This window comes from Penicillium longicatenatum (genome assembly GCF_028827895.1).
Source record: "Penicillium longicatenatum strain IBT 33135 chromosome Unknown contig_2_segment0_segment0, whole genome shotgun sequence".
NCBI lineage: Eukaryota > Fungi > Ascomycota > Eurotiomycetes > Eurotiales > Aspergillaceae > Penicillium > Penicillium longicatenatum.
In genome coordinates, this window is record NW_026643120.1 from 1,305,090 (window position 1) to 1,331,041 (window position 25,952).

A 25,952-nucleotide genomic window follows, 5' to 3' on the forward strand; every position below is an offset into this window, starting at 1 on the left:
ATGGAGCGGAATATCGATATCTATGCCACCAAGTTGGGTGACGAGAGGCTTGGTACGTTCACACCGAAGAATGTGAATCACATAGTTCTCGTGCAAATTCATTAACCATTTTTCTTTGTCGCAGATGTGAAGGTACGAGCCAACGTCGCGACCGAGCTGCGGGATAGCATTGAGCCACTATGTTCTGGTGCCAACTATCCCATATTCCTTGCCAAACTATGGCCCATCTTCAAAACCATTCTGTCTGGAGAGCCAGTTTTCTTCAGCATGTCATATGAACAGGTGAGAATGATGGAATGAAATATTGAGGGCGCATATGGCCCCAATGAACGCGTGCCTCTTCCAGAGAATGGAAACACTAACATAGCTCTCAGAAACTCCGCAATTGCATTCTCGAAACCCTCCATCGTTTACCGACAGCTTCACCTGATGTTGAACCCTATGCTGCAGACATGGTTGACCTGCTCATGGACCTCGCACGAATTGAAAACGAAGATAATGCGGTATTGTGCATGAAGACGATCATGGATTTGGAACGCAACCAAGCGAAGGCCACCACGGCGCGGGTGCAGCCATTCTTGGAGCTCATTCAAGAGATGTTCCAGACCATGGAGCAGGTGGTTCGGGATACATTCGACACTCCAAACCAAGCAACTCCCTCTGGAATGCCGTCAACGCCCAACGCAAGCGCTCAGAACTTCCAATCCCCACGACCAAGCTCTCCAGCTACATCTGTTTCAGACTTAGGTCCAGAGCAGCAGTCAAGCAATGTTATACTAAAAGGCATGCAGTCTTTTAAGGTCTTGGCTGAGTGCCCGATCATTGTCGTTTCAATCTTCCAGACCCATCGCGCTTCCGTTGCAGCCAACGTTAAGCTTTTTGTTCCGCTGATCAAGACGATTTTGCTGTTGCAAGCCAAGCCCCAAGAAAAAGCGCATACTGATGCTGCTGCCCAAGGCACAATATTTACAGGGGTTTGCAAGGAGATTAAGAACAGAGCCGCATTTGGGGAGTTCATTACTGCTCAAGTGAAGACGATGAGCTTTTTGGCTTACCTGCTTCGTCTATATGCCCACCAGTTGCAAGATTTCCTTCCCACACTGCCATCCGTTGTTGTGCGCTTACTTCAAGATTGTCCACGTGAGAAGTCTGGTGCTCGAAAGGAGCTCTTGGTTGCCATCCGACACATCATAAACTTCAACTACCGCAAGATATTCCTTGAGAAGATTGATGAGCTTCTGGACGAAAGAACACTTATTGGTGATGGTCTTACTGTTTATGAGACTATGAGACCTTTGGCGTACAGCATGCTTGCTGACCTCATTCACCACGTACGCGACCACCTCAGCCGAGACCAGATTCGCCGAACCGTTGAAGTCTATACGAAGAATCTTCATGATGACTTCCCGGGTACCAGCTTTCAGACCATGAGCGCCAAGCTGCTCCTCAACATGGCGGAGAAGATTTCAAAGCTGGAAGACAAACGCGAGGCTCGTTATTTCCTCATAATGATTCTGGATGCCATTGGTGACAAGTTTGCTTCGATGAACCACCAGTTCAACAATGCCGTCAAGGTTTCCAAGGCTTACAAGGAATCTCGGAAGGACGATGACACAACGCCAGAGAATTACCTTGCTGAGAAAGATCAAGCGCCGGACTGGGATGACATTGACATCTTCTCTGCCTCTCCCATCAAGACCTCCAGTCCTCGTGATCGCGGTGGAGATCCCGTCTCAGATAACATCTTCCTCTTCAGAAACCTCATCAATGGCCTGAAAAACATTTTCCACCAATTGAAGAATTGCAATCCAGATGATGTTCAGATTGACCCCAATAGTGTCCCTATCAATTGGTCCGAGGTTTCTTATGGATACAATGCCGAAGAAGTTGGAGTCATCAAAAAGCTCTTCCATGAAGGTGCTAGAGTCTTCCGCTACTATGGCGTGGACCAATCTCCCCCCGAAATGAATTACTCCTCCCCATTCGACTTCCTCGCAAGCCAATACACAGCTCCCATGTCTCGAGAAGAGAAAGAGCTTCTGGAGAGTTTTGGCACTGTTTTCCACTGCATCGATACGGCAACCTTCCACGAAGTTTTCCACTCGGAGATTCCATACCTACATGAGCTCATGTTTGAGCATGGAGCTCTCCTTCACCTTCCACAATTTTTCCTGGCTAGTGAGGCGACTTCACCTGCATTCTCTGGTATGGTTTTGCAGTATTTGATGGAACGCATTGACGAGGTTGGAACTTCGGATATGACGAAGGCGAAGATTCTACTGAGAATGTTCAAGCTCTCCTTCATGGCAGTCACGCTGTTTTCCGTTCAGAACGAGCAGGTGCTTCACCCCCATGTGACAAAGATCGTGACGAAGTGCATCGAGCTATCAGTCACAGCCGAAGAACCGATGAATTATTTCCTGCTCTTGCGCTCTCTTTTCCGCAGCATTGGTGGAGGTCGGTTCGAGCTTCTCTACAAGGAGATCCTTCCTCTGCTGGAGATGCTCCTCGAGACGTTTAACAACTTGCTGATGGCCGCTCGAAAGCCCCAAGAGCGGGATCTTTATGTGGAGCTTACTCTCACCGTCCCTGCAAGACTTAGCCATCTGCTCCCCCATCTAAGTTATCTGATGCGTCCTATCGTGGTGGCCTTGCGTGCGGACTCAGACCTGGTTGGGCAAGGGCTGCGGACATTGGAACTCTGCGTGGACAATTTGACAGCCGACTATCTTGACCCCATCATGGCTCCTATCATGGATGAATTAATGACAGCTCTTTGGGATCACCTGCGGCCCCACCCATACAATCATTTCCATGCCCACACCACCATGAGAATTCTTGGAAAGCTTGGTGGACGCAATCGCAAGTTCCTGAACCATCCGCCAGAACTGTCCTTCCAACAGTACTCTGATGACAACCCCAGCTTCGACATTCGTCTCATCGGCCCGGGTGAGAAGCGGCCTTTTCCCGTTGATACCGGCATTGATTTGGCCATCGGCAAGCTAATGGAGGCTCCTAAAACGGATTCCGGCAAAGCTTCTGATCTCTATTACAAGCAGCAGGCTTTCCGCATGCTAAGCTCGCACCTCAAGCTGCAGATTGGATTTGAGAACCTCCCCGATGATCTCGCTTCTCTGATTCGACTCCATGCGAATGACCTCTTCGAAAGCAAAGCCAGTGCTATGGTTGATATTCTTGAGAAATCGGAGAGAGCGGCGTCCATCCCAAAGAAGGTGGGACAAGAAGCCACTGTTAAGAAGCTCCTAAAGGCCTGCATCTTTGCCACAACCATTCCTGACCTTGAGCCCGCTGCATCTGCCTTCGTGGCTGATGTTTGCAAGCACTTCGCCATTGTTGAGGTTGGCCGAGCTCTTTCTCAAGCCCGTCACAACCGTAAACCTTTTGATGTGGCAAATGGAGAAGGCCCTGTCTACCTGGACTCACGAGTCCTGGCTGATGCTATCGTTGAGACCCTTTCTTCCGATAATGTCCACGTCCGGGAAGCTGCTGAGCAGGCTATGCAGGTTGTAAAGGACGCCGCCGGTGTCATTTTTGGTGCTCCCGAGAAGGCATCAAAGCTTCCATTTTTCCAGCATCTTGGCCGCGTGTTCTGCCACAGTTGCTATAGTGAAGAATGGTTCACAAAGGCTGGTGGAAGCTTGGGCATTCAGCTCCTTGCTACCAAGCTGGATCTTGGGGAGTCTTGGCTTTATGAGCGCCATGTTGATTTCTCGCGGGCTCTGATGTATGTCATCAAGGATACGCCTTCAGATCTTCCTGCGGCTACCCGTGTCCAGTCCCAGGAGACAATGACTTTGATCCTTCAGCGGTGTGGAAAGATTATCCCGAAGGATGATTTGAAAAACGAGAAGAGCCGTCTATTTGCTCTTTGCGGTTTCTTTGTCACTGAGCTTGGTCATATGAACAAGCATGTTCGAGAAACATCGCGCCGCTGCTTTGCCACATTGAAGGAAGAACTCGGCTGTGAAGTGCATGAGCTCATCTTTCCTGTGAAGGACCGTCTTCTACAGCCAATTTTCAACAAGCCACTCCGAGCACTACCTTTTGCTACTCAAATTGGCTTCATCGATGCCATCACATACTGCTTGGGCCTGCACAACGACATCGTCACCTTCAATGACCCCTTGAACCGCTTGATGTTGGAGTCTCTTGCTCTGGCTGATGCAGATGATGAATCACTCGCCTCCAAGCCAAATGAATTCAGGAACGCGGATATGATTGTCAATCTGCGCGTTGCTTGTCTGCGGCTTCTATCCATGGCAATGAACTTCCAGGAATTTGCCAACACACCACAGAACACCAGTCGTGCTAGAATCATTTCAGTGTTCTTCAAATCACTTTACTCTCGTTCTCCCGAAGTGATCGAGGCTGCCAATGCTGGTCTGAAGGACGTTCTCACTCAGACCAACAAGCTACCAAAGGACTTACTGCAAAATGGCCTGCGCCCCATTCTGATGAATCTGCAAGATCCCAAGCGTCTAAGTGTTGCTGGTCTTGATGGCTTGGCCCGCCTCTTGACTCTCTTAACCAACTACTTCAAGGTCGAAATTGGCGCTCGTCTTCTGGACCACATGAAGGTCATTGCAGATGACGCTATGTTGCAAAAAGTATCCTTCAGCCTTGTCGAGCAGAATCCTGCCATGAAAATTGTAGCTGCCATTTTCAACATCTTCCATCTTCTCCCCCCAGCTGCCACCTCATTCATGGAACATCTAGTCAACAAAGTCCTCGACCTTGAGAAGAAGCTGCGAAGAACCTCTCACAGCCCCTTCCGCAAGCCTTTGGTTAAATACCTGAATCGCTACCCAAAGGAAAGTTTGACATTTTTCTTTGCACGATTCAAGGACGAGCGATTTGGTCGCTTCTTCGGGCAAATTCTGGCCGACCCTGAGAGTGAAGCACTGCGTAATGCTGTGGTCGCTGACAGTGAAACTTTCCTCTCAACTGCATTCGCACAGGATGCAACAGATGGTAAAAACACAGCTGCCATCAACGGAATCTACGTCGCGCATGCGCTCTGCTCATACGACTCCAGCAAGAGATGGTTGGTTTCTCATCCTGATTCAAGACTGAAACTTTTGGCCTCTGGACGAGACTTGGAGCGAAAGCTCCGCGGCGACATCCTCCCCCCGATGAGCGCCTCAGGGTAGAACAGGCCGAGGACCAGCTAATGGATATTTTCACTACGTACTTGGCTGAGGCTGCGCATGACCTGGACTTCCTGTTCGAAGTCATTGATGGATTGTCTGCAGATGAGCTGAAGCGCACCCTCGCTCTGCCCAAGTTCATCTATCGGCACATTATCACCAACGAGTCGATTGACTACCGACGCTCTGTCATCATGCGTTGTCTCGACCTATACGGCCAGCGGGCTTGCTCGCAGAAGACCAAGACTTATGCATTCCGCAATCTGGTCAACCCAATCCTTGCAATGGATGTACAGACTACGTGGGGTAGCTCCCCAAACACTCCCAAGTTGATGGACAAGAGCATGACGGAGTCCATTCAGAGCCGTGTGTGGAAGCCTCAGTTGGCAGACCTCAGCGAAGAGTCCAATCAAGCTGGAGTTGATCACTCACGTATGGAACTGCTGCAGCTTTCGGCTCTGTTGATCAAGTATCACCACTCTACTGTGCAAGACTCGCGCAAGGATATCATCAAGTTTGCTTGGAATTATATTCGTCTTGAGGACATCATCAACAAGTACGGTGCCTATGTTCTAATCAGTTACTTCATCGCGCACTACGAGACACCCTTCAAGATTGTGATCCAGGTGTATGTTGCCTTGTTAAGAGCCCACCAAAACGAAGGACGAGCCCTTGTCACTCAAGCACTTGATGTTTTGGCTCCTGTGCTCCCTACTCGAACTGCAGGCAACCAAGGACCCGAAGCACGCTATCCCCTGTGGGCCAAATGGCCTCGCCGCATCTTGGCGGAGGAGACCGCCAACTTACAGCAGGTTATGAGCATTTTCCAGTTCCTGGTGCGACAACCTAATCTTTTCTACGAGTCACGCGAGCATTTCGTGCCTCTTATTGTTCCGTCCCTTGTTAAGATTGCTGGTCCGCCAAACACATCCAATGACAGCAAAAAGCTCGCACTGAAACTCATCGGGTTGGTTTGGCACTGGGAAGAAAGGCGAGCGCAAGCGGCAGATGCCAACAGCAGTGGACTTCTGGACTCTCCCAACACGAAGAAGCGGAAGCTCGAAGAAGCGCAGGACACATCCTCCCCTGCGTTGGCGCCTCCACCGAGCCGAGGTGGATCATCTGATTACACCGTTCCCGCTGAACTTCGTGCTGCTCTCATTAAATACCTTATCTCTTTTATCACGACTATCCCCGAACGCTTCGTGGTTCCAGCTGCGGAGATTCGTCAACTGCCATCTTCCAAGCAGACACCGCCCGTTCCTACTGGTGACATGGTCAATAAGGCCGTGAACCTCCTCAGAAACCTTCTTTCGCCGGAATACTGGGGAGACATTGACATTGATCTGTATCAGAAAGTGACAGAACCCATTCTAGCAGGCGAGAAGGCCGATAAACCAGATGAAAAGCATGTTACAGCCATGGTGAACACGCTTCAGGTCCTTCGTGTTCTAATTGCAGCAAAGTCCAATGAGTGGATCGCAGCTCGCCTCCCCGCCATTCAGAAGCTTCTTGAGAAGCCATTGAAATCTGACAACCCGGAGATCCAAGATTGTCTTCATGGCCTGGAAGATGAGATGGATATCTCCCCTAAGCTACCGCCTCCCGTTCGTCGTGTTCTCGAAGCTATACCGGATGACGCACCAGATGACGAGGATGCAATGGACACTGAAAGCACCGCATCCGAGTTTGCTACTTATCTGTCTGCGATCGCTACCGAAACACTTTCCGCTAGCAACTATGTGTCAAGCCTGAACACGCTCTGGACACTTTCAAAGCATAAGCCTGCTGAGATCGATACGCACATTCCTGCTGTGATGAAGGCATTCTCTCAAAAGCTTGCCAAGGAACATGTTGCGGCATCGACTCAACAAAATGGTGCACAGCTCCAGAACGGCGCAGCAAAGCCTGCCGAAGGTGTTCCAGACCAACAGGAGACTGAAATCGGCGTTGACCTTATTTTCAAGACAATCGAATTGATCTCTGTGCGCATGTCTCACCTTGGAGATCAACGACGCCCATTCTTGAGCGTGTTGGCATCAATTGTGGAACGTTCGCAAAACATCAAGCTGTGTAGCAAGGTCTTGGGTATGGCAGAGGAATGGATATTCCACTCGACCGAGTCCTGGCCGACTCTGAAGGAGAAGACCGCAGTCTTGCATAAGATGCTGCTGTTTGAGTCACGGCCTGATCAAACGATGCTGAAGAAGTTCCTTGACCTTGTAATCCGTATTTACGAGGACTCCAAGATTACTCGTACCGAGTTGACCGTCAGGCTTGAACATGCTTTCTTGATCGGAACCAGAGCGCAGGATGTTGAAATGCGTAACCGATTCATGAGCATTTTTGACCGAAGTTTGACTCGCCTGGCCTCCTCACGGTTGAGCTACGTGCTCACTTGTCAAAACTGGGATACCCTTGCGGACTCTTTCTGGCTGGCCCAGGCCTCGCATTTGATTCTTGGATGTGTGGATATGAACGCTACTGCCCGCTTGCATCCAGATGACTTCAAGTTGTATCCCCTGACCTTCCTTTTCGCTGGAGGTGAAAAGGACCCAAGGAAGTCGGATATCATGGTCGACAACCAGCTGGAAACTTTTGTTGCTGAACGCAGGCGTTTCATGTCTGAAGTTGGTGACGTGAAGGTACGCGATTTGATTGAGCCTCTGTGTCAACTGCAGCACACCGACCCTAGCGTCTCTTATAAGCTCTGGACGACGCTGTTTCCTATTTACTGGTCCACATTGTCCAAGGACGACCGCCTGGATCTTGAGAAGGGAATGGTCACATTGCTTACTCGAGAGTACCACCAGAGACAGTTGGACAAGCGCCCTAATGTCGTGCAAGCCCTATTGGAAGGTTGTGTGCGTGCCCGTCCCCGGTTCAAGGTTCCTCCCCATGTTATGAAATACCTCAGCCGTACCTACGATGCCTGGTACACTGCCGCTACCTACCTGGAGGAGAGTGCCATCAATCCTATCATTGACACTGCTACTGTCCGTGAAAGCAACCTCGACGCCTTAGTGGAAGTCTATGCTGGTCTCCAGGAAGACGATTTCTTCTATGGCACGTGGCGACGCCGCTGTAAATTTGTTGAAACCAATGCAGCTCTGTCCTATGAGCAGCAGGGCATGTGGGATAAATCTCAACAGCTCTATGAGAATGCGCAAATCAAAGCCCGCTCCGGAGCTATGCCATTCTCCCAGGGTGAATACTTTGTGTGGGAAGATCACTGGTTGATCTGCGCCCAGAAGCTTCAGCAGTGGGAGATCTTGAGCGATTTTGCCAAGCACGAGAACTTGAATGACCTGTTGCTTGAGGCTGCTTGGAGAAACATTGAAAATTGGCAGAGCGAGGGCAATCGCGAACAGCTAGAATCTTTGATCAAGTCTGTTTCCGATGCTCCTACCCCGCGACGAACATTTTTCCAGGCTTTCATGGCTCTCCTTCAGTACCACACGAAGAAAGAGAATTTGCAAGACTTCAATAGCGTCTGCGATGAATCTATCCAGCTTTCTATTCGGAAGTGGCTGCAATTACCCAAGCGAATCACCAATGCCCACATTCCCATCTTGCAGCACTTCCAGTTGCTCGTTGAGCTGCATGATGCTAGTCATATTTGCGGCAGCTTGGCCCAAACCAATGAGCGCAACTTGGATACCAAGAGCGCTGAGTTGAAGCTTCTTCTGGGGACCTGGCGGGACCGCTTGCCCAATCTATGGGATGACATAAACACTTGGCAGGATCTTGTCACATGGAGACAACACATTTTCCAACTTATCAACGGCACCTACCTCAGTCTTCTTCCCCCCAGACCAACAATGTCGCCAGCAATTCCTATGCCTACCGTGGATACCACGAGACCGCCTGGATTATCAATCGGTTTGCTCACGTCGCCCGCAAGCATCAGATGCCGGAGGTGTGTATCAACCAGCTAAGTCGGATCTACACACTGCCAAACATCGAAATCCAAGAGGCGTTCCTCAAGTTGCGTGAACAGGCCAAATGCCATTACCAGAACCCGAAGGAACTCAACAGTGGATTGGATGTTATCAATAACACCAATCTCAACTACTTCGGGCCTCAGCAAAAGGCTGAGTTCTACACTCTGAAGGGCATGTTCCTTGCGAAACTTGATCATGTCAACGAGGCCAACGAGGCATTCGGTGTTGCTCTCTACTACGATCTTCGTCTTGCAAAGGCCTGGTCTGAGTGGGGACAGTATAGCGACCAGCGTTTCAAGGCAGATCCGACAGACTACGAGCTGGCTAGCAATGCAGTCAGCTGTTATCTGGAGGCAGCTGGTCTTTACAAGAGTGCGAAGTCGCGAAAGCTGCTCAGCCGTATTCTGTGGCTTCTAAGCTTGGACAATGACGAAGGCCAGATCGCAAGCGCTTTCGAGAACTTCAAGGGAGACACGCCAGTTTGGTACTGGATAACATTTATTCCTCAACTTCTTACCAGCTTGTCTCACCGCGAAGCACGCCTATGCAAGGCTGTTCTTGTGAAGATCGCCAAGCTGTATCCGCAAGCACTGTTCTTCTTGCTTCGCACTAACAGGGAGGACATGTTGAGCATCAAGAAGCAGCACGATCAAAAGCAAGAGAAGCTAAACCGTGCCAAACAACAGCAGCAACAGTCCTCCTCCCCGAGTCAGAAGCCTGCTGCAAACGGTGAAGCTTCACCTGCACAGAAACCGCCAACCAGTGTACCGGCGCCCAGTGCCTCTCCAGCCAACCAGGCAGCAAATCTCACAACAGCTCAGTCGCCTGCTCAAAACCAGTCGGCCCAGCAGTCACCTGCTCAACCTCCAAGCCAGCTGCAAGCGTCTCCACTTCAAAATTCGACCCCTGGTCAACCTCAAGCTCTTCAGCCTCAGGGAGCCCAAGGACACTTGCAAGTTCCAGGCCAGAATGGAGCTCAGCAACCTGGCACTTCTACCACCGAGCCGGAGAAAGAGCCTCTCAAGAAGCCTTGGGAGTACTCGGACGAAATCATGTCTGGCCTCAAGACAGCGTTCCCACTGCTTGCTCTGTCCATGGAGACGATGGTTGACCAGATTCATAAGAATTTCAAGTGTCCTCCAGACGAGGATGCTTACCGGCTTATCGTCGCTCTTCTCAACGATGGACTGGCCTATGTTGGACGCATGCCCGTGTCGTACGCCCAGGACTTCAAACTGCCCACTGCGACAGAAGCCAACATTACCCGATTCGCGGAGACAATTCTTCCGGCGCATATCCGCAAGTCGTTCGAGGCAGACTTTGTCGTCAAGAAGCCCACTATGCATGAGTACATCCACAAGCTGCGTCGCTGGCGTGACAAGTTCGAGGAGAAGCTGGACCGCCGACCTCAGTCTGGAAACCTTGAGAATTACTCCCCGCACCTTAGCGAGTTCCGCTTCCTCAAGTTTGACGAGGTTGAAGTTCCTGGACAGTACCTCCTGCTTAAAGACAAGAACCAAGACTTTGTTCGCATTGACCGTTTCCTTCCCGATGTGGACCTGGTACGGGGCATTGGTGTCTGTCACCGTCGTCTTAAGATTCGCGGACACGATGGTAGCATCCATGCTTTCGCTGTTCAGCATCCTGCAGCACGTCACTGCCGACGTGAGGAGCGCATTCTTCAACTTTTCAGAATCTTTAATGGCTTGTTAGCCAAGCGCAAGGAAAGCCGTCGTCGTAACCTGTACTTCCACCTTCCTCTCATGGTGCCTCTGGCTCCGCATATCCGCCTGGTTCGCGACGATTCTTCGTACATCTCCATGCAGGGTATTTATGAGGATTACTGCAGACGTGTTGGCATGAACAAGGACGAGCCGGTGCTCTTCACTATGGACAGAATGCGGTCTGTGCACGAGACGATTAAGAATGTAAGTTTCCTGTCCGATGTTTCCCTGATCCAAGCTAATCCCTGCCAGCGCACTCCCGACCAAGTTCAGGTTGTTCGTACTGAGATCTTGACAGCCATCCAAGACAAATGGGTTCCCAGTACCGTTGTTTTGGAGTATTTCCAGCAGACCTATCCCAACTTTGCCGACTTCTGGTTGTTCCGACGCCAGTTCGCTTACCAGTACGCGGCGGTTGCCTTCATGACCTACATCATGCACATTGGAAACCGTTACCCCAACAAGATCCTAGTCTCTCGCTCGACGGGCGACATCTGGGGCGCCGAATTGATTCCTACCATCAACCCTGCCAAGGCAATCTTCTACAACCCCGAGCAGGTGCCATTCCGCTTCACGCCGAATATTCAAACCTTGCTCGGCCCCATCGCCACCGAGGGTGTGTTTGCCTGTGCTATGATGGCGATTTCGCGCTGCTTGACGGAGCCGCGCCACGAGCTAGAGCAGCAGCTCAGCATTTTTGTGCGCGACGAAATGATGTTCTGGGCCACTGCTCAACACCGCGGTAGCCTGCCTGTGCCCCAGCTCCGTGAGCTGGTGAACAACAACAGTGAGATCATTGTGAACCGTGCTGTTAGCCTTGCCAGTCCTCCTGAGGGTAATCTGCCTGCCAATCAAACCACGATTGATTTGATCTCCAAGGCAGTCAATCCCCAGCACCTGGCTTCGTGCGATGCGTTGTGGATGCCTTACCTCTAGGCGGGCTCTGCGTTTCTGTCTCGATCTTATGAGAATTTGCTTTAGTGGAGGTGAACTATTCTTTTGCATGGAAGCATGGTTATGCGTGGGTTGGGTTCTGATTTTAAGCGTGGCGCTTCAGCGAGGAGACCTAGAGTCTTCTCGCCAGGGTTTGAATTCATTTTGATACCGATTCTTTTTCTTCAATTGTATGTTATAATCTTTGTTTTATGATCGCAAGTCGTGAACACTAGCTTTTAATGGATGATTCACCACAATTCCTTCTCCAAAAGTAGATTCAGCACAAAATCTAAGTGTAATGAACACAGGCTTTCACCATATGGAAGTGTGTACTCCGGTATAATGATCTACATTGTCAATCATTTGCTTTTACATGATGTCTGTACATAAGTAGTGAATGTGCTTAAATATGATTAGGGTAATTAACTGTTTATGGTCATTAAAAAGCCGGGGTATTATTAGCAAAAGGATTGTGGATAGTAAATTTACAGTGTACATTTAGCAGTTCTCAAAACATAATTCCACCGAGACGCCCGCGCCAGCGATATTATAAGTCATTAAACCAAAGACGGCTTCTTCTTAATCCCCAGCTTGTTAACATTGGACTTCTTAGCTTTCTTTACGCGAGCAAAAGAAGTTGTTGACGGGGGCGGCATCTGCATCGACGCAGACTTTGACGACTCAGGTTGCGCAGCCGCGACAACCGGCTCCTCGTCCTCGACAATCCGCTTGATCCTCTCCCCATCCGCTGTCATGAATGCCCTTCGTGCCGCCTCTTCATCTTCCTTCTCCTGCTGCAGCCTGACCTCATCCTGATCCTCCCGCACAATTTCAAGAGCTGTCTCTTCACCCTTCGCCTCGTTGCGCTGAATGCGCGCATTTCGGGTCCGAATTTCGTCAAGGGCATCCGCAATCTGCATCTCCCGCTTGGAATCCTGCATCTTCTCTTCCAGCTCGGCCATCTTGTCGCGTTCTAACTGCTCCTGCTCTGTATTTTCTTCGCGCTCGAGTCGGTCGAGGGTTTCCTCCTGTGTTTCATTGTATTTCCCGTCCTTGGCGTCTCGCCATGCTTCGAAGTTTCGCTTTGCGCCCTTTTCACACTCATAGTCCATGTTTTTTGGGTCTGTTCGGAATGTAATCTCTCCACTGCATCTTGTGCACCGGATATAGAAGCGGTAGATCGGAATAGACAGGTACTTTTCCTCGAGAGTCTGTTTGCGAGCGTTGAACTTGCGCCCGCGGTAGATGTATTCACCGCAGTTCGTGCATTTCATAGGGAATGGGGCCATCAACCGGACTGTGATGACCTTTGGGCCCTTCTGGCGGAGGTGCTTGGGCGTGCGCCCGATCGCCGAGGGATCGAAATCCGGGGGATAGTACTTGGTCAGGACCTTTCGCTCAGACATGTTGACGACGGCTTTGAAGTTTCGTGAGTGAAAAGAGGAAGAAGAAGTGGCGTTAAATGGAAAGTGAAATAGAAAGTCGGATCCAAATGCACGTATCGGCACGTGACATGTCTTTCCAGCATGTTCACGTGACACGATATGTAGATCACCCTACTATATCCAGACACTTCGATGCCAATACACGTCTTTCTGCCTTTTGAATACACCCTGCAGCAAACTACAACCCTAGGAATGTCTTGGTTTTACCTCATCACGACTGGCACTTCGATTTTGAGTCAGTATTATTCGCCCCGCTGAATTGGGTACAGTGCACGGACCACTGTTTGTCCACAATCCGCGACCCGCCCATGCGACCAGGTTGGATTCCAATCTTCGCGGTGCTGCAAATTCCCGGTGGAGTGAGAGCTTCATGGTAGCCTGTCTTCTATAAAGCCCTCTTTTTGCCGCCTGAAGCGTCCGATCTGTGGTCATGGAACAGTACTTGCGATCCTGGCGGCAGGACGCGTTCAATCGCGGCCAGCATGAATCTGCTATCTACATTGGAGACAAGGTTCTAGCACTCACTAGTATGGTTGTCTGTCTGCATTACCTTGAGAGAACAGCTTGATTGATTAATGTGCCAAAGACAGTGACGCGGATGCCTTCTGGCTAGCTCAAGTCCATTTCTCCAACAACAACTACACACGCGCGTTAGCTCTTCTCTCCCGCGGCGACCTTGTTTCACGAAACCCCGCCTGCCGTTACCTTGCAGCCCACTGTTACATAAAACAAAACCAATTCGAACAGGCCCTCAGTATCCTGGGCGAAAATAATCCCACAGACTTGATCCGCAGCAACGATAATAGCCGCCGAAAGATTCAGCATCTCAATGGGCAAAACCACATCACATCGCGCAATGGGAAAACATCAACAAGTCGTGGTGAGCGGGTGGAGGACGAAGAAGGAGATGATGACGGCAATATCAAATTTGAAGCATCTATGTGCTACTTGCGAGGCCTCTGTTTTGCAAAGCAGAATGCATTCGATCGTGCTCGGAGCTGCTACCAGGATGCGGTACGGATCGATGTGCAGTGTTTTGAGGCTTTTGACCAGCTCATGAAAAACTCGCTCATGTCCCCCACCGAGGAGCTTGAGTTTCTTGAGTCTTTAGATTTCGATTCAGTCACCTCGCCGGAACCTTCTATTGCCCAAGAAGCAGCCGACTTCACTAAAATGCTTTACACCACTCGCCTCTCCAAATATTCCTCACCCACAATCCTGTCGAATGCCACCGAAACACTTTCGACACACTACAACCTCGCCCAAAATCCCGACATATTGCTATCTCGTGCTGAGACGCTATACACCCAGTGTCGGTTCACAGAAGCCCTTGAACTGACTTCTTCCATCCTCTCCACCGCCCAGTCGAATGAATTAGCGAATACCAGCAACAACAGTATCCCTGCTCATAATCATCTGGGCCATGCACCCGCAGTGTACCCTTTACATTTGGCTTGTCTCTACGAGACAGGTGCCACCAACGCCCTTTTCTTACTATCACATTTGCTGGCTGATCATGCACCGGAGGAGCCTTACACATACTTGGCTATTGGAGTTTACTATCTCGCGGTTTCTAAAATCGCGGAAGCACGGCGGTTCTTCTCCAAAGCCTCTTTACTCGACCCTCACTCGGCACCGGCCTGGATTGGCTTTGCCCATACCTTCGCTGCCGAGGGCGAGCATGATCAGGCAATTGCGGCTTACAGTACAGCCGCACGACTATTCCAGGGTAGTCACCTGCCACAGCTGTTCCTGGGGATGCAGCATCTCGCCCTGAACAACATGTCCCTAGCCCACGAGTATCTCTGTGCTGCTTTTGCCATGTCAACTGGGTCTGCCCCAGGCACTACTGCTACTCCTGGCAAATCGCCGTTAACGCCCCTGAACGGTGACCCTCTAGTACTTAACGAGCTTGGTGTTGTGTTTTATCATCAGAATAACCTTACACCCGCAGTCGAACTCTTTCGACAAGCACTGAAGTTGGCGGGCTCTCTTCATTGCGAACCAGGCGCCTGGGTCGCGACCCGTGCCAACCTGGGTCATGCATTACGTCGAATGGGCCTTCTGAAGGATGCACTACGTGAGTTCGACGAGTGTCTGCGTGTAGGTGCCGGAGGCAGCAGTATGGGCTACTCCCCATTCCTGGGTGGTGGCGTGGGTGGATCCGCCGCCGTCGCAACCGCCTCTGGTGTTGGGGGCTACGAAGACCGGGGATTGGTTGGGTCGCTTCACACCTCGAGAGGTCTGCTCCTATTGGAGCTCGGACGAACCGGTGAGGCTGTTACAGCCTTGCACGAAGCCGTGCGTGTTTTAGGGGCCAGCGGGGGCGGAGACGCTGCCGGGGGAGCTGGGGTTGCGGGGACGCTACTTTCGCGAGCCTTGGAGCTTTGGTCGTTGGAGGGCCGTGAACAAGATCGCCAAGCCTTGAAGGCGTTGGAAGCAGGGACCCGATCGTCGAACTCGCATTCTTACAATAAAAGTTCGTCATCCCGCTCGCGTGAGACCCGCAGGGAACGTCCGGCACCAGAGCCCCGGCGGCGTGTTCCAGCTGAGGCGTACCAAGAAGAATGGACAAGTGAGGTCACACATGCAGCGACACCTGAACCAGCCGAATCCGGAACTATGGAGCAGCATATTGAGATGGACCTAGATGAGGAGGCTGATGGACTTTTGCGCCGAGCGTTGGGTCGAGTGCGCCCGGGGCGGCGCCGCCCAGCCTTACCCGCCACGCCGGACACAGACATGCATGAGACTCCGCCTCGGAGCCGTCATCGATCTACTCGGAGTGAATCCCGACAATGAAACCCTGCAAATTAGAGATATCTTTGTGGGGGTACTGTGCTGTTACTATTCCTGTATTTTATGCACAAACAGGCGTTATGGGGCGCAAATGGGAGAAAATTGGACGGTTCCCGGAACTTGCAGCATTGGTACTGGTTTCTTGTTAGCATTCATAGACATGACGTTTCCAAGCCTTGACAGACTACAGTACGCAGTTTATTGTATTGGTGTGCACTTATCCTATGGTATAAGGCTATACATGAGTATAGATCCCGCCCTAGTCCGTGGGTACTTCCTATTGTAGTATGTAACGGGTTCATCATTTCGCCCGAGTTGATCTCGTGTTTGGGGCGGTGCATCATCTAAGCCATGCTGATCATGTTCAACCATTCCAACCAAATGCATAGATGGTGAACGTGAAATGTTCCTTGGTTGGCTTCGTTGTCTGTTACACCTGTACACTGCTGGATGTTACAGTATTATTCGTTAGTAGTGGTGGTTACCTAACATCGTGGGGCGCACCAATAGAGTTAGCCCAGATGCGGAACTATTGGACCCTGAATCGACGGTAAGTCTAACCCTGACCCATGAAATCCTTCTGCCCCTAGAGACATGGGAACAATTGGGCAAGTCTTTGGGAACTGTAGAAGGGTAGCATACTTCGTAATGAATGATACCATGGCCCACCAAATTGACACCAACAACGTTGACGCAGTGTACACGCATTGTCCACGCATCAGTGGCCACTTACGTGCAAGTGGGGCCTCATTGCCCAGGCACCCAGCAGTAAACTTTGGACAATGACGCCTCGCGACCCACTTCTCTTCTTCCTGAGCCTCCACTTTAAACCAATCGTATTTTTGTTACGCCGATCACTCTCGAAAGCTTGTAAATCCTCCCCCCAAACGGGGATGTGGAGTGTCAAGTTTCACCCTGCCCTTTCTTTGCGTCCTTTCTCCTTTTCTTTCTCCATCCCACCATCCCACCTCCCACATTTTCCCCAGACAGATTCTTCAAGGGTAGGGTTTCATGTTCAGCATGCCCTGAATGCCCTGAATGCCCTTTCATCTCGCGACATGACCGCGAACTACAACTACCCCTTAATACGGCCGAGGCCGCGACGCGGCCTGTCGCTGCTCTGCGTCATCGCATGCCTTTCATGTAGTTTGATCCTGACCATCTGGTATGGCATGAACTCCGACCGCGACTACATCCACCCCGTCCTCACTCAACTCATCCCTGCCGGCCATTGTGCCTGCCAAACATCCACCACATTTCAATGCTCCACCTGTCTCTCCTGCCCCGAAGCTGGGCTCCAACAACCCACCACTCCTTCCCCCAGCTGGCGATGGGATTACCCCCGCGATGCTCCAAATGAAGCTTTCGACCAGACGCAATGCCAAGCCGCCTTCCCGGGTCTATTCGAGGATGTGGCGCGCGGCGAGCGCCACTGGCGTGCGCATGGCCGCCTTGCCACGGAAGACCTAGACGAGATCCATCTCCAGCAGGGAATGGCGCGCGCCTTTATTTCGCGAGGTCATTTACACGTGGTTGCAGCGCGCGCGAAGGGCGAAGACCATCGTCGCAAGATCTTGGGGGTGCTGAGTTCGATCCACCGTGCGCTGGCCGCAGATCGGGAACGGGTTTCCAAACGCGACATTGAGTTTGTGTTTTCGGTGGAAGATAAGGTAGAGGATGTGACAAGTCCTGATTTACCTGTTTGGGTCTTTGCTCGCACTCCAACAGAGCAGGGAGTGTGGTTGATGCCTGATTTTAGTTTCTGGGCATGGGATAATCCAAATAACTACATTGGACCCTTTGACCAGGTCGTGGACCGGATCCAGCGATTAGATATTCCCTGGGACGATAAAAAGCCCCAGCTGGTGTGGCGTGGAAAACCGAGTTTTGCTCCCAAGTTGCGAAGGGCGCTGATTGAAGCGGCCCGGGATCAAACATGGGGGGATGTGAAACAGGTCGAGTGGGCCACCGGCACTAATGTGCTCAGGATGGAAGAACACTGTCATTATATGTTCATTGCCCATGTTGAAGGTGAGTTTCTGGTGTTTTGGTTTGGGCTTAAGTGCCATTCAGCTTCTGATCAATTGCTGACTTTTCCAGGACGTGCATACTCTGCATCTCTGAAATACCGACAAGCCTGCAACTCAGTTATCGTCGCCCACAAACTCCAATACATCCAACACCACCACTACCTCCTCGTTGCCGACGGGCCTTACCAGAACTACGTCGAAGTGGAACGCGATTTCAGCGACCTCTCTGAGAAAATCGAGCCCCTAGTCCAGAACACGGAAGCTGCACGCCGCATTGCACAGAACAGCGCAAGGACATTCCGCGAGCGATACTTGACACCAGCTGCTGAGGCCTGCTATTGGCGCGCACTGTTCCAGGGGTACAGCAATGTGTGGAACAGTAGCGTGAACCCATGGTCCGAAGACTATGGCAGAGAACGCGGCTTGCGATATGAATCCTTTGTATTGCTCGAGAGCTCGCACATGTACGAATTTCGAGCGGACATTATGCCATATGGCGCTGCATAACGACTCATCCGACCCATACATCTTTCCCGATCACCCGAACTCGACAAATCTCGATTACCCATAGAGCACCACGACCATGATTCCCTACTAATGTTACCTAATTACCCTTATATCCACATTCCTTGGGTTGGGGTGTGTACTAGACGATAAACTGGTTGAATTCTTTCCATCATCAGCAGACGGCGTTTGAGCGCAGGCTTTTGTGATACCACAGCGGACTTGTATCTTTTTTTTACTTTATGGTTTCATCTTGGACAGATAGAATATAGTCACGCCCTCTGTCGTGGCCACCATCCTCAATATTATGACAATTCTCGAGGCACTACATATAGAAATCTCTCTCCTTTCCAAATTTTAGTTTCAAGGATGATGAGATTTCAGGACTGAGGAATCAATCCCTCTTGGGTAGGTCTACTAAATCCTTAGCTTGATCGCATGTGCTTTTGACGTACAGAAATCCCCAGAGCAAAAGTCTGATCATAGACATACATACTTTCTTTATCACTGTTGCGCTTACAAAGTTAGGAAGCACGAAGTTTTCTATCGGTAGCACAATGGAAACACAGCCCACAAACTACAGCTGCCCTGAAGCAGGCACCTGAGGCTAATTGCCGAAAAACGTTCTCAGAGGTTAAGCATATTTTAATGGCAGCCATGTACTTGGATCCTCAAGTGGTGTAACTCAATGCAAGTGGTTACCATTGTGAACATATATGGCTATCGACACGACTCCTTGTACCTATGGCCTCTACAGGTTTATATTTCTAAATTTATTACTAGTAGTAGCCTGCGAGTAACGATTGATTCAAATTACCCTCACATGTGCAATTACCTACAAACCTAAGTCGTATGGATGCGTAAGCTAGACACCATCCCGTTTCTAGTAAACCAAGGAGCCAAGGAACCAAGGAACCTAAGAGCCCCGGAGGGTAAAACACAAAGTATGTGTATCAAACCCGCCTCTTCCAGAGTTTGATTTTCACTCTTCTCGGGCCTTTGTGATTCTCTCAAGGGTCATGGTTTGATGGACCATGGGATCAAAGCCGGGGATGATGCTATCCGGACTCCGGAGCTAGAAGGGTCTAAGGTCAGACAATTGCACTGTTTATACAACAATGACCACTGTCTTTCTTATCGATAGCCCCGGCCTACCTCCGGCTCCAGCGTTTCCTCCGTTAGCTTTCTTTCTCTTCTCTCAACCACGATTGATCCCATCATCGCTGTTCTTTTCCAAACGCGTCCTTTTTGACTTCTAAGCATTATGGAAGCGACAGTCCCTATTGTGATCGAAACGAAAGATGCTGTTAACCAGACCATAGTCACTTCCGATGTGGACTATGTTCAAGAAGATGTCCAGGCACGCGTCTCAAAGCCAATCGTACGTCACGACGTGAGTATCCAATGAATTACGCACTAACGGGTCTACCACCAGTGGCTACTAGTTGTTCTGACTATGTTGTCTTCTACCTTCCTTTTCTCGTTGGACAACACTATCGTTGCTGATGTGCAGTCGCCTATTATCAAGAAGTTTGGCGAGGTCGGAAAGCTGAGTTGGCTGGGAGTTGCCTTTGTTCTTGCATCCTCTGCGACAATGGTTACCTGGTAACCGCTTTCTGCTTTGATTGGCCATGTCCGACTTACTTATACCACTTCTATAGGGGCAAACTCTACGGTATTTTCAGCGCTAAATGGATCTATGTCACATCAGTCGTGCTGTTTGAAGCTGGCAGTGCTGTTTGCGGCGCAGCTCCCAACATGAATGCCTTTATTATCGGCCGTGCTATTGCTGGTCTTGGAGTATGTCCCAAGTACTTATTAATGTCAGGTGTTAGTATGGTTGCTAACTTGTCCAGGGAGCTGGAATGTATCTTGGCTGTCTAACCTTATTGTCAATCACCACTTCCGTTCGCCAGCGACCAACCTACATGGCTCTTACGGGAATCAGTAAGTCAATATCCTGGATGCTCAACAAGCGCATTATTAACAGTCTCATAGCATGGGGAAGTGGTACAGTTCTAGGTCCTGTGTAAGACAACCGATCCATACTGTACTTCCCATTACATATGGACATCATGCTAACTGGACCCTTGACAGAGTCGGCGGTGCATTTGCCCAAAACGTCCACACAACATGGCGATGGGCATTTTACATCAACCTATGCATTGGAGCTGTCTTTGCTCCCGTGTATATCTTCTTTTTGCCCCGTGCTGATCCTCAGGAATGCATTTCGCTGAACCATAAACTTCAGCAGATTGATTATCTCGGCGCTGTCCTCAATGCTGGCGCCTTGGCAGCCCTGGTAATGGCGATCAGTTTCGGAGGCAACCTTTTTGACTGGGAAGCAGGCCGGGAGATTGCGCTGTGGGTTGTGGGTGGTGTTCTGCTCCTCTTGTTCGGCCTGCAGCAGGCATTTAAGATTGGCACGACTAGGGAAGAACGGATTTTCCCTGCGGATTTACTCCGAATGCCTATCATGTGGCTTTTGTTCGCTCTTATGTGTGCTGCATCAACCTGTGTCTTCGTGAGTACTTGTTAAATATCTATGGATGGCTGCGGGAGAATCCAGAGCTAACAGCTACGTTTGTAGATCCCCACCTATTACATCCCGATCTACTGTCAATTTGTCAAAGGAGATTCGCCTCTCACTGCTGCCGTGAGACTTCTCCCTTTTATTGTTCTCATGGTCTTCTCGGGGCTTTCAAATGGTGCCTTGATGTCGAATCTTGGATACTACATGCCATGGTATCTGGCAGGTGGCATTCTTGCTAGTATTGGAGGTGGCCTCATGAGTACGTTCTGTTCCAAAGTCAAAACATATCATATAAGCCAACCAAGGACTGACATAGATAGGCACGATCGACGAGACCAGCCCTATTTCCTATGTTTACGGTTATTCTGCTCTTATCGGCATCGGTGCGGGAATGTTCATTCAGACAGGATTCTCTGTAGCGCAGGCTAAGGTCTCACCCACCCATGCCGCTGATGCTACCTCCTTTATTGCCTTTGCTCAAAACATCGGCATCGTGATCGCGCTCGCTATTTCAGGATCATTGTTCCAGAATCAAGCCCTGGATAGCCTCCAAGATTTATTGCCGGGGATTCCGCGTGAAACCCTACGAGGTGCAATCTCTGGATCCAACAGCGAACTGATCAAGAAGATCCCAGCTGAGGCTCAAGCTGAAGTCCTTCATGCCATTGTGCATGCTATGTCTCACACTTATTATCTGGTGATCGCCGCGGCTGTGATGACCGCGCTTGGCTCTCTCTTTTTCAAGGTAAGATGCAAATCTCAACCAGTTAATATCAGCTAACGCTGACACAATCACAGCGAGAGAGAATCTTTGTCCAAGCTACCACTATGGGCTAAGCCATCCATCCACAGATCAACGTTGTCATGAAAGGTGAAGCATGACGAAAGAAACTAGGTCAAGGTTATCGCTATCGAGGGAAACAAAGCTTAAAACATATCTTGTAGTATCGTCTGAATATCGGCTTAGAATCAGTGTATAATTTATCCACCTCTACCTTTTTCAAAACCGACTCTCGACCTAGAACCCAGTTATAAGCGCATGCGATAACGAAAACCCATACCAGACGGTCGCAACTAGCGCAATAGCATTGAGATGAATAGTCATAGCATGGTTGCGCTTGAAATCCTTATTCACCCGCTGAATCTTCTCGTCCTCTTGATTTTCCTTCTCTACAGCAAAACATTGATTAGCCCAAACCCCAAAGAGCACCCCAGAAAACATACCATGTAGAGCCCGCCGAACGAACGAGACTGTTGTAGTCTTAGGCCCATAGACAAAATAATTCAATGATCCCATCGCTATCACGATAACTAGTGGTGCGGCACTCCATAGATCTGTCCCGAGGGAGACAATACTGTATGGCGGGCGCGTCGCGGCTGTGAGTGCAGCGAGTCCAATCTGACAGGTAAAGTAGACTGGGAAGATGCGCTTGTTTAGACCAAGGAACTCGCGCGCGGGGAGGTGACGATAGCAGATTTTTGTGTTGACGAAGCTCTATGCCATGTTAATACGGCGGTATTGGGGCTGTCAATGTGGGGAAATACCTGGTACAACTCTGTTCCTAGGAGGGCGCCGTACGAAAGCAGGTGGTAGGGGAGGAAATTCCCCACCGTTGTGAGGATGGCGTCCATGATTGGGAAAATTGGGGGCGAGCGTCAAGAGAGAGAGATGCTGTTAGGGAATAGGGAAAGAGGAGAGGTTGCACCGGAGATGACGGAGTTAGTGGATTGAGCGAACTACCTGAACCTTGTCGCGCCATTGGCTTATATTACGGCGTATTATGAGTATGGTGCGGGTAGATCATTGGTCAGGACTATAAGGGATATTCGATCTGATTCATTGAAGCCATGAATATTGTATGATCGACCGATGCATGCTTCGATTCAATATAGTGCTGTTGTCGTAGGATGTGAAACAAAAACCAAAGAAACAGAATCTAAATCCTTCAATCCTTATGACTGGTAGCACTGGGGAAAGGAAACCAACGTCGCACACCGGACGTCCCAGTCGATAGATTAATCAAACCGGTCTCTCCGCCACTTGAAATCTCACATGCATACTCGGAGCAAATGCACTCCGCCTGGCCCACATGGCGCTGGTCATCCAGGGTCCCTGGTGGGGGCCAATTGACCTGTGTTCTTCAAAAGGGCTCATGTACCTCTTTATGATTTCGGATCTATAAAGGGCGTACCGGGTACCACTGCACTTGTCCCTTTGGTTGGGCTCCCGGGGCATATCCAAGTATCGGCAGGTTCTGAACAGCCTGGTTTGGGATCGAGTCCAACACTGCCCCAACAGCTTGCATCTCGTTACTTTTCCGTGGAACTGACTTCCTTGACGAAAGTCTGAATCCTCCTTCCCCAAGTTCCAGTATCAGTCGGTCGTCGTCCAAGGGATGCACTGGTGCAGATAACAATCGGCACGATCGTCTTGATCATCTCGATGACAAATTCCTCGATCAAGACATATATCAGTTACACCAGCAAGCCCCTGCCCAGCCAGAAGTCAACTTCAACTCGCAATCCCCGACTACCCACGGTCTTGAACATGTACATCTTGAACGCAGTACCAGACCGGCCTAAGAACTTTCGAGATTGGAGGTCACACTGATTCCGTCACGCCAAGTGGCTCCAGAAACTGCCATGAAAACACGGTCAAGCCCTCACAGGCTTCATGTGCAACATTTCGCCCAGACCGCTGGTAAGTCCGCCAGTATCGCTCTCCAGGGCAGCGACCCAACGCCCAAAACACGGTCAGTAATCCCTGGCGCTTGCCCTACATCAAACACGCGAGCTGTGCAACGAGCCCATCGCCACTGGAGACAACAAATAAGAAGCCGGGTTGATGACCCAGGAACCCTTCTCCACCATACAGAGAGGGGAAAATGTAAGCGAAGCTGAGAAAGGCTAAGTGGCATGGACCCAGGTCATCACGCGGCTGAATGGCAAGGCCGGGTTCTTTCTTGTTTCCAGACCGACTTGATGGGCTTCGTTGCACAGGTGCGTGTCACGGTGGGATGAGTGATCGAGAACGGACACATGGAGTCGGGGTATTATTAGCAGTGATGGGGACGGAAGTCGTGAGCTTAAAGTCATGTGGAAACACTGATACATCAGAGATCGGACTTAGACAAATCAACCTTCTTCAGCTCCAACGTTCACCAAACGATTATTATGCGAATGGATCCAAAGAGAGAGTCCCCGTCAAGCGACGGATCATCAACTCCGAAGCAGGATCCGCTCGAAAGACGAAGATTGCAAAACCGTCTCTCGCAGCGAAATCACCGTAAGGATTAATCTTCTCAGTCTTGATCTTTGTGCAAAGCTCACCTTGGCAAACACCAGGTCGCAAGATTCGAGACCGCATCGCTAAACTACAAGAGCGCGTTATTGCCAACGAACTACGAGCTGCTGCAGCATTAAATGGCTGGGACCAGACATATTCCCCGCCATTCATGTCTACACACCACTCCCCTCCCTACTACCAGGAAACCGAGTCGATATTCAGTTCAAGAGACCATTCTCCAAAGAGCACGGAGCCATCCACGCCGTTCCTCCCGTCGTACAATTTCCCCGCTCCGACGAATACTGATCACCTCGGTCAATTACCAGAGTTATCGGGGGATCCATCTTATTACTACCTTGAATCGGCATCATTAAACCATGTCAACCAGGGCATCCAGATGAAAAGTGATCAGAATATGGAAAATTTCCTTGATTCATGGGGAAATTCGAGAACAGAAAGTCCAACAGGGGGTTCGGGAGCACCTAATCAGCCCAATATCTACGTTGCAACAGGTAATCTTAACCTCTTCCCTCTCCCTATATGGTCGACCAACTGACCAGATTCTATAGAAAGCTCATTACCACATATCCTTCGCACTTTAAAGACCATATCGTCCCAGTCAAAGATCATCGTTCTCATTTCTCCCGAATCTCTTCCTTCACTCCAGACCGGCCTGGGAACAAACAACACGCCAATGAACTTCTGGTCGACGAACCCATTGAGTGGTAACGAAACTGACAGCATGCCGTCCCCAATGAGTCTGACAAACACGAGCTATCAATGCCAGCCACAAAACGCCTATTCTCTCACACCAGAGGTCATACCTCGAGCCTGGACGTCTCTTGGGCCATATCCACTCTGTGCATTACACAAGACACCAAGTCTACCGGATAATAGCTTTTGTGCGTTGCATATATAATACAGGTACCATCCCAGGGAAGCGGGAGTTAGAGTCCTTTGGCCGCGTTTCGCACAAGGATCTGGGAGCGCAGGGAATCGGTAGACTAAGCTTTTTTGGTGAGATGGTAGATAACGAGATCAAGCAGCGGTGTGGTTTTGGTGATACAAGCACAGCAGGTCTTTTGACTCTAGTTCTGACTACGTGGGATCAGTGCAATATAAGCTCGGGTTTAGTGCGATTGTGCTCAGTCCTGCATCTTTTCCCTGTATATCTGGAACAGAAAAAAAATTTGAATTAAAGCTCGAAGATAGTGAGGTTTTGATTATCTTGTAACACTAGGCTAAATGATGTTGAAAGGTTAATACTCATGGAGAAGGTGGCAGACATGCTGGTGCTACCCACTCCGACAGACGGATGAAACGTCATTCACAACCCGTTCAGATATTTAGGAGTGACGAGATATCAGGAGTGACGACATATCAGGAGTGACGACATATCAGGAGTGACGACATATCAGTATACTACGGTAGGTTTGATACCGATGACTGGAACTTCCCAACTTCTCGCCTTCCCTCTGAAACCACTATCTGCGGGGAGAAACATTTGCCAATGGGACTTCGCGACCGAACAGAGCGGCAATTTAAGTAAATACTCGCACTCTTGATAAATCCGGAGAGATCCA

At 50.1% G+C, this 25,952-nt stretch overlaps 7 protein-coding genes across 7 annotated transcripts; 5 read left to right on the plus strand and 2 right to left on the minus strand.

Annotated features, from left to right (window-relative positions):
- N7484_003019 (histone acetyltransferase TRA1) lies at window positions 1–11,772 on the plus strand (the record flags this gene model as incomplete). The annotated part of the gene is made up of 5 exons (XM_057113439.1): window positions 1–52; window positions 125–282; window positions 375–5,065; window positions 5,167–8,917; window positions 8,968–11,772. 5 exons carry the CDS (start codon window positions 1–3, stop codon window positions 11,770–11,772), a joined length of 11,457 nt encoding a protein of 3,818 aa, XP_056973579.1.
- Window positions 11,773–12,329: 557 nt separating this feature from the next.
- N7484_003020 (Saf4/Yju2 family protein) lies at window positions 12,330–13,178 on the minus strand (the record flags this gene model as incomplete). Its single annotated transcript, XM_057113440.1, has 1 exon — window positions 12,330–13,178. The coding sequence occupies one exon, from the start codon at window positions 13,176–13,178 to the stop codon at window positions 12,330–12,332; it is 849 nt and encodes a 282-aa protein (XP_056973580.1).
- Window positions 13,179–13,647: 469 nt separating this feature from the next.
- Window positions 13,648–16,019, plus strand: N7484_003021 (anaphase promoting complex subunit CDC16; the record flags this gene model as incomplete). The annotated part of the gene is made up of 2 exons (XM_057113441.1): window positions 13,648–13,744; window positions 13,804–16,019. 2 exons carry the CDS (start codon window positions 13,648–13,650, stop codon window positions 16,017–16,019), a joined length of 2,313 nt encoding a protein of 770 aa, XP_056973581.1.
- Window positions 16,020–17,074: 1,055 nt separating this feature from the next.
- N7484_003022 (uncharacterized protein) lies at window positions 17,075–18,553 on the plus strand (the record flags this gene model as incomplete). Its single annotated transcript, XM_057113442.1, has 2 exons — window positions 17,075–18,047; window positions 18,117–18,553. The coding sequence occupies 2 exons, from the start codon at window positions 17,075–17,077 to the stop codon at window positions 18,551–18,553; spliced, it is 1,410 nt and encodes a 469-aa protein (XP_056973582.1).
- Window positions 18,554–19,814: 1,261 nt separating this feature from the next.
- On the plus strand, window positions 19,815–21,920 carry N7484_003023 (MDR family MFS transporter; the record flags this gene model as incomplete). The annotated part of the gene is made up of 9 exons (XM_057113443.1): window positions 19,815–19,943; window positions 19,986–20,155; window positions 20,212–20,350; window positions 20,407–20,497; window positions 20,549–20,579; window positions 20,648–21,074; window positions 21,141–21,342; window positions 21,404–21,828; window positions 21,882–21,920. 9 exons carry the CDS (start codon window positions 19,815–19,817, stop codon window positions 21,918–21,920), a joined length of 1,653 nt encoding a protein of 550 aa, XP_056973583.1.
- A 181-nt stretch (window positions 21,921–22,101) lies between these two features.
- N7484_003024 (DUF4149 domain-containing protein) lies at window positions 22,102–22,715 on the minus strand (the record flags this gene model as incomplete). The annotated part of the gene is made up of 3 exons (XM_057113444.1): window positions 22,102–22,253; window positions 22,308–22,578; window positions 22,629–22,715. 3 exons carry the CDS (start codon window positions 22,713–22,715, stop codon window positions 22,102–22,104), a joined length of 510 nt encoding a protein of 169 aa, XP_056973584.1.
- Window positions 22,716–24,257: 1,542 nt separating this feature from the next.
- xanC (transcription factor xanC) lies at window positions 24,258–25,288 on the plus strand (the record flags this gene model as incomplete). The annotated part of the gene is made up of 3 exons (XM_057113445.1): window positions 24,258–24,369; window positions 24,429–24,881; window positions 24,939–25,288. 3 exons carry the CDS (start codon window positions 24,258–24,260, stop codon window positions 25,286–25,288), a joined length of 915 nt encoding a protein of 304 aa, XP_056973585.1.
- Between the last annotated feature and the right edge of the window lie 664 nt (window positions 25,289–25,952).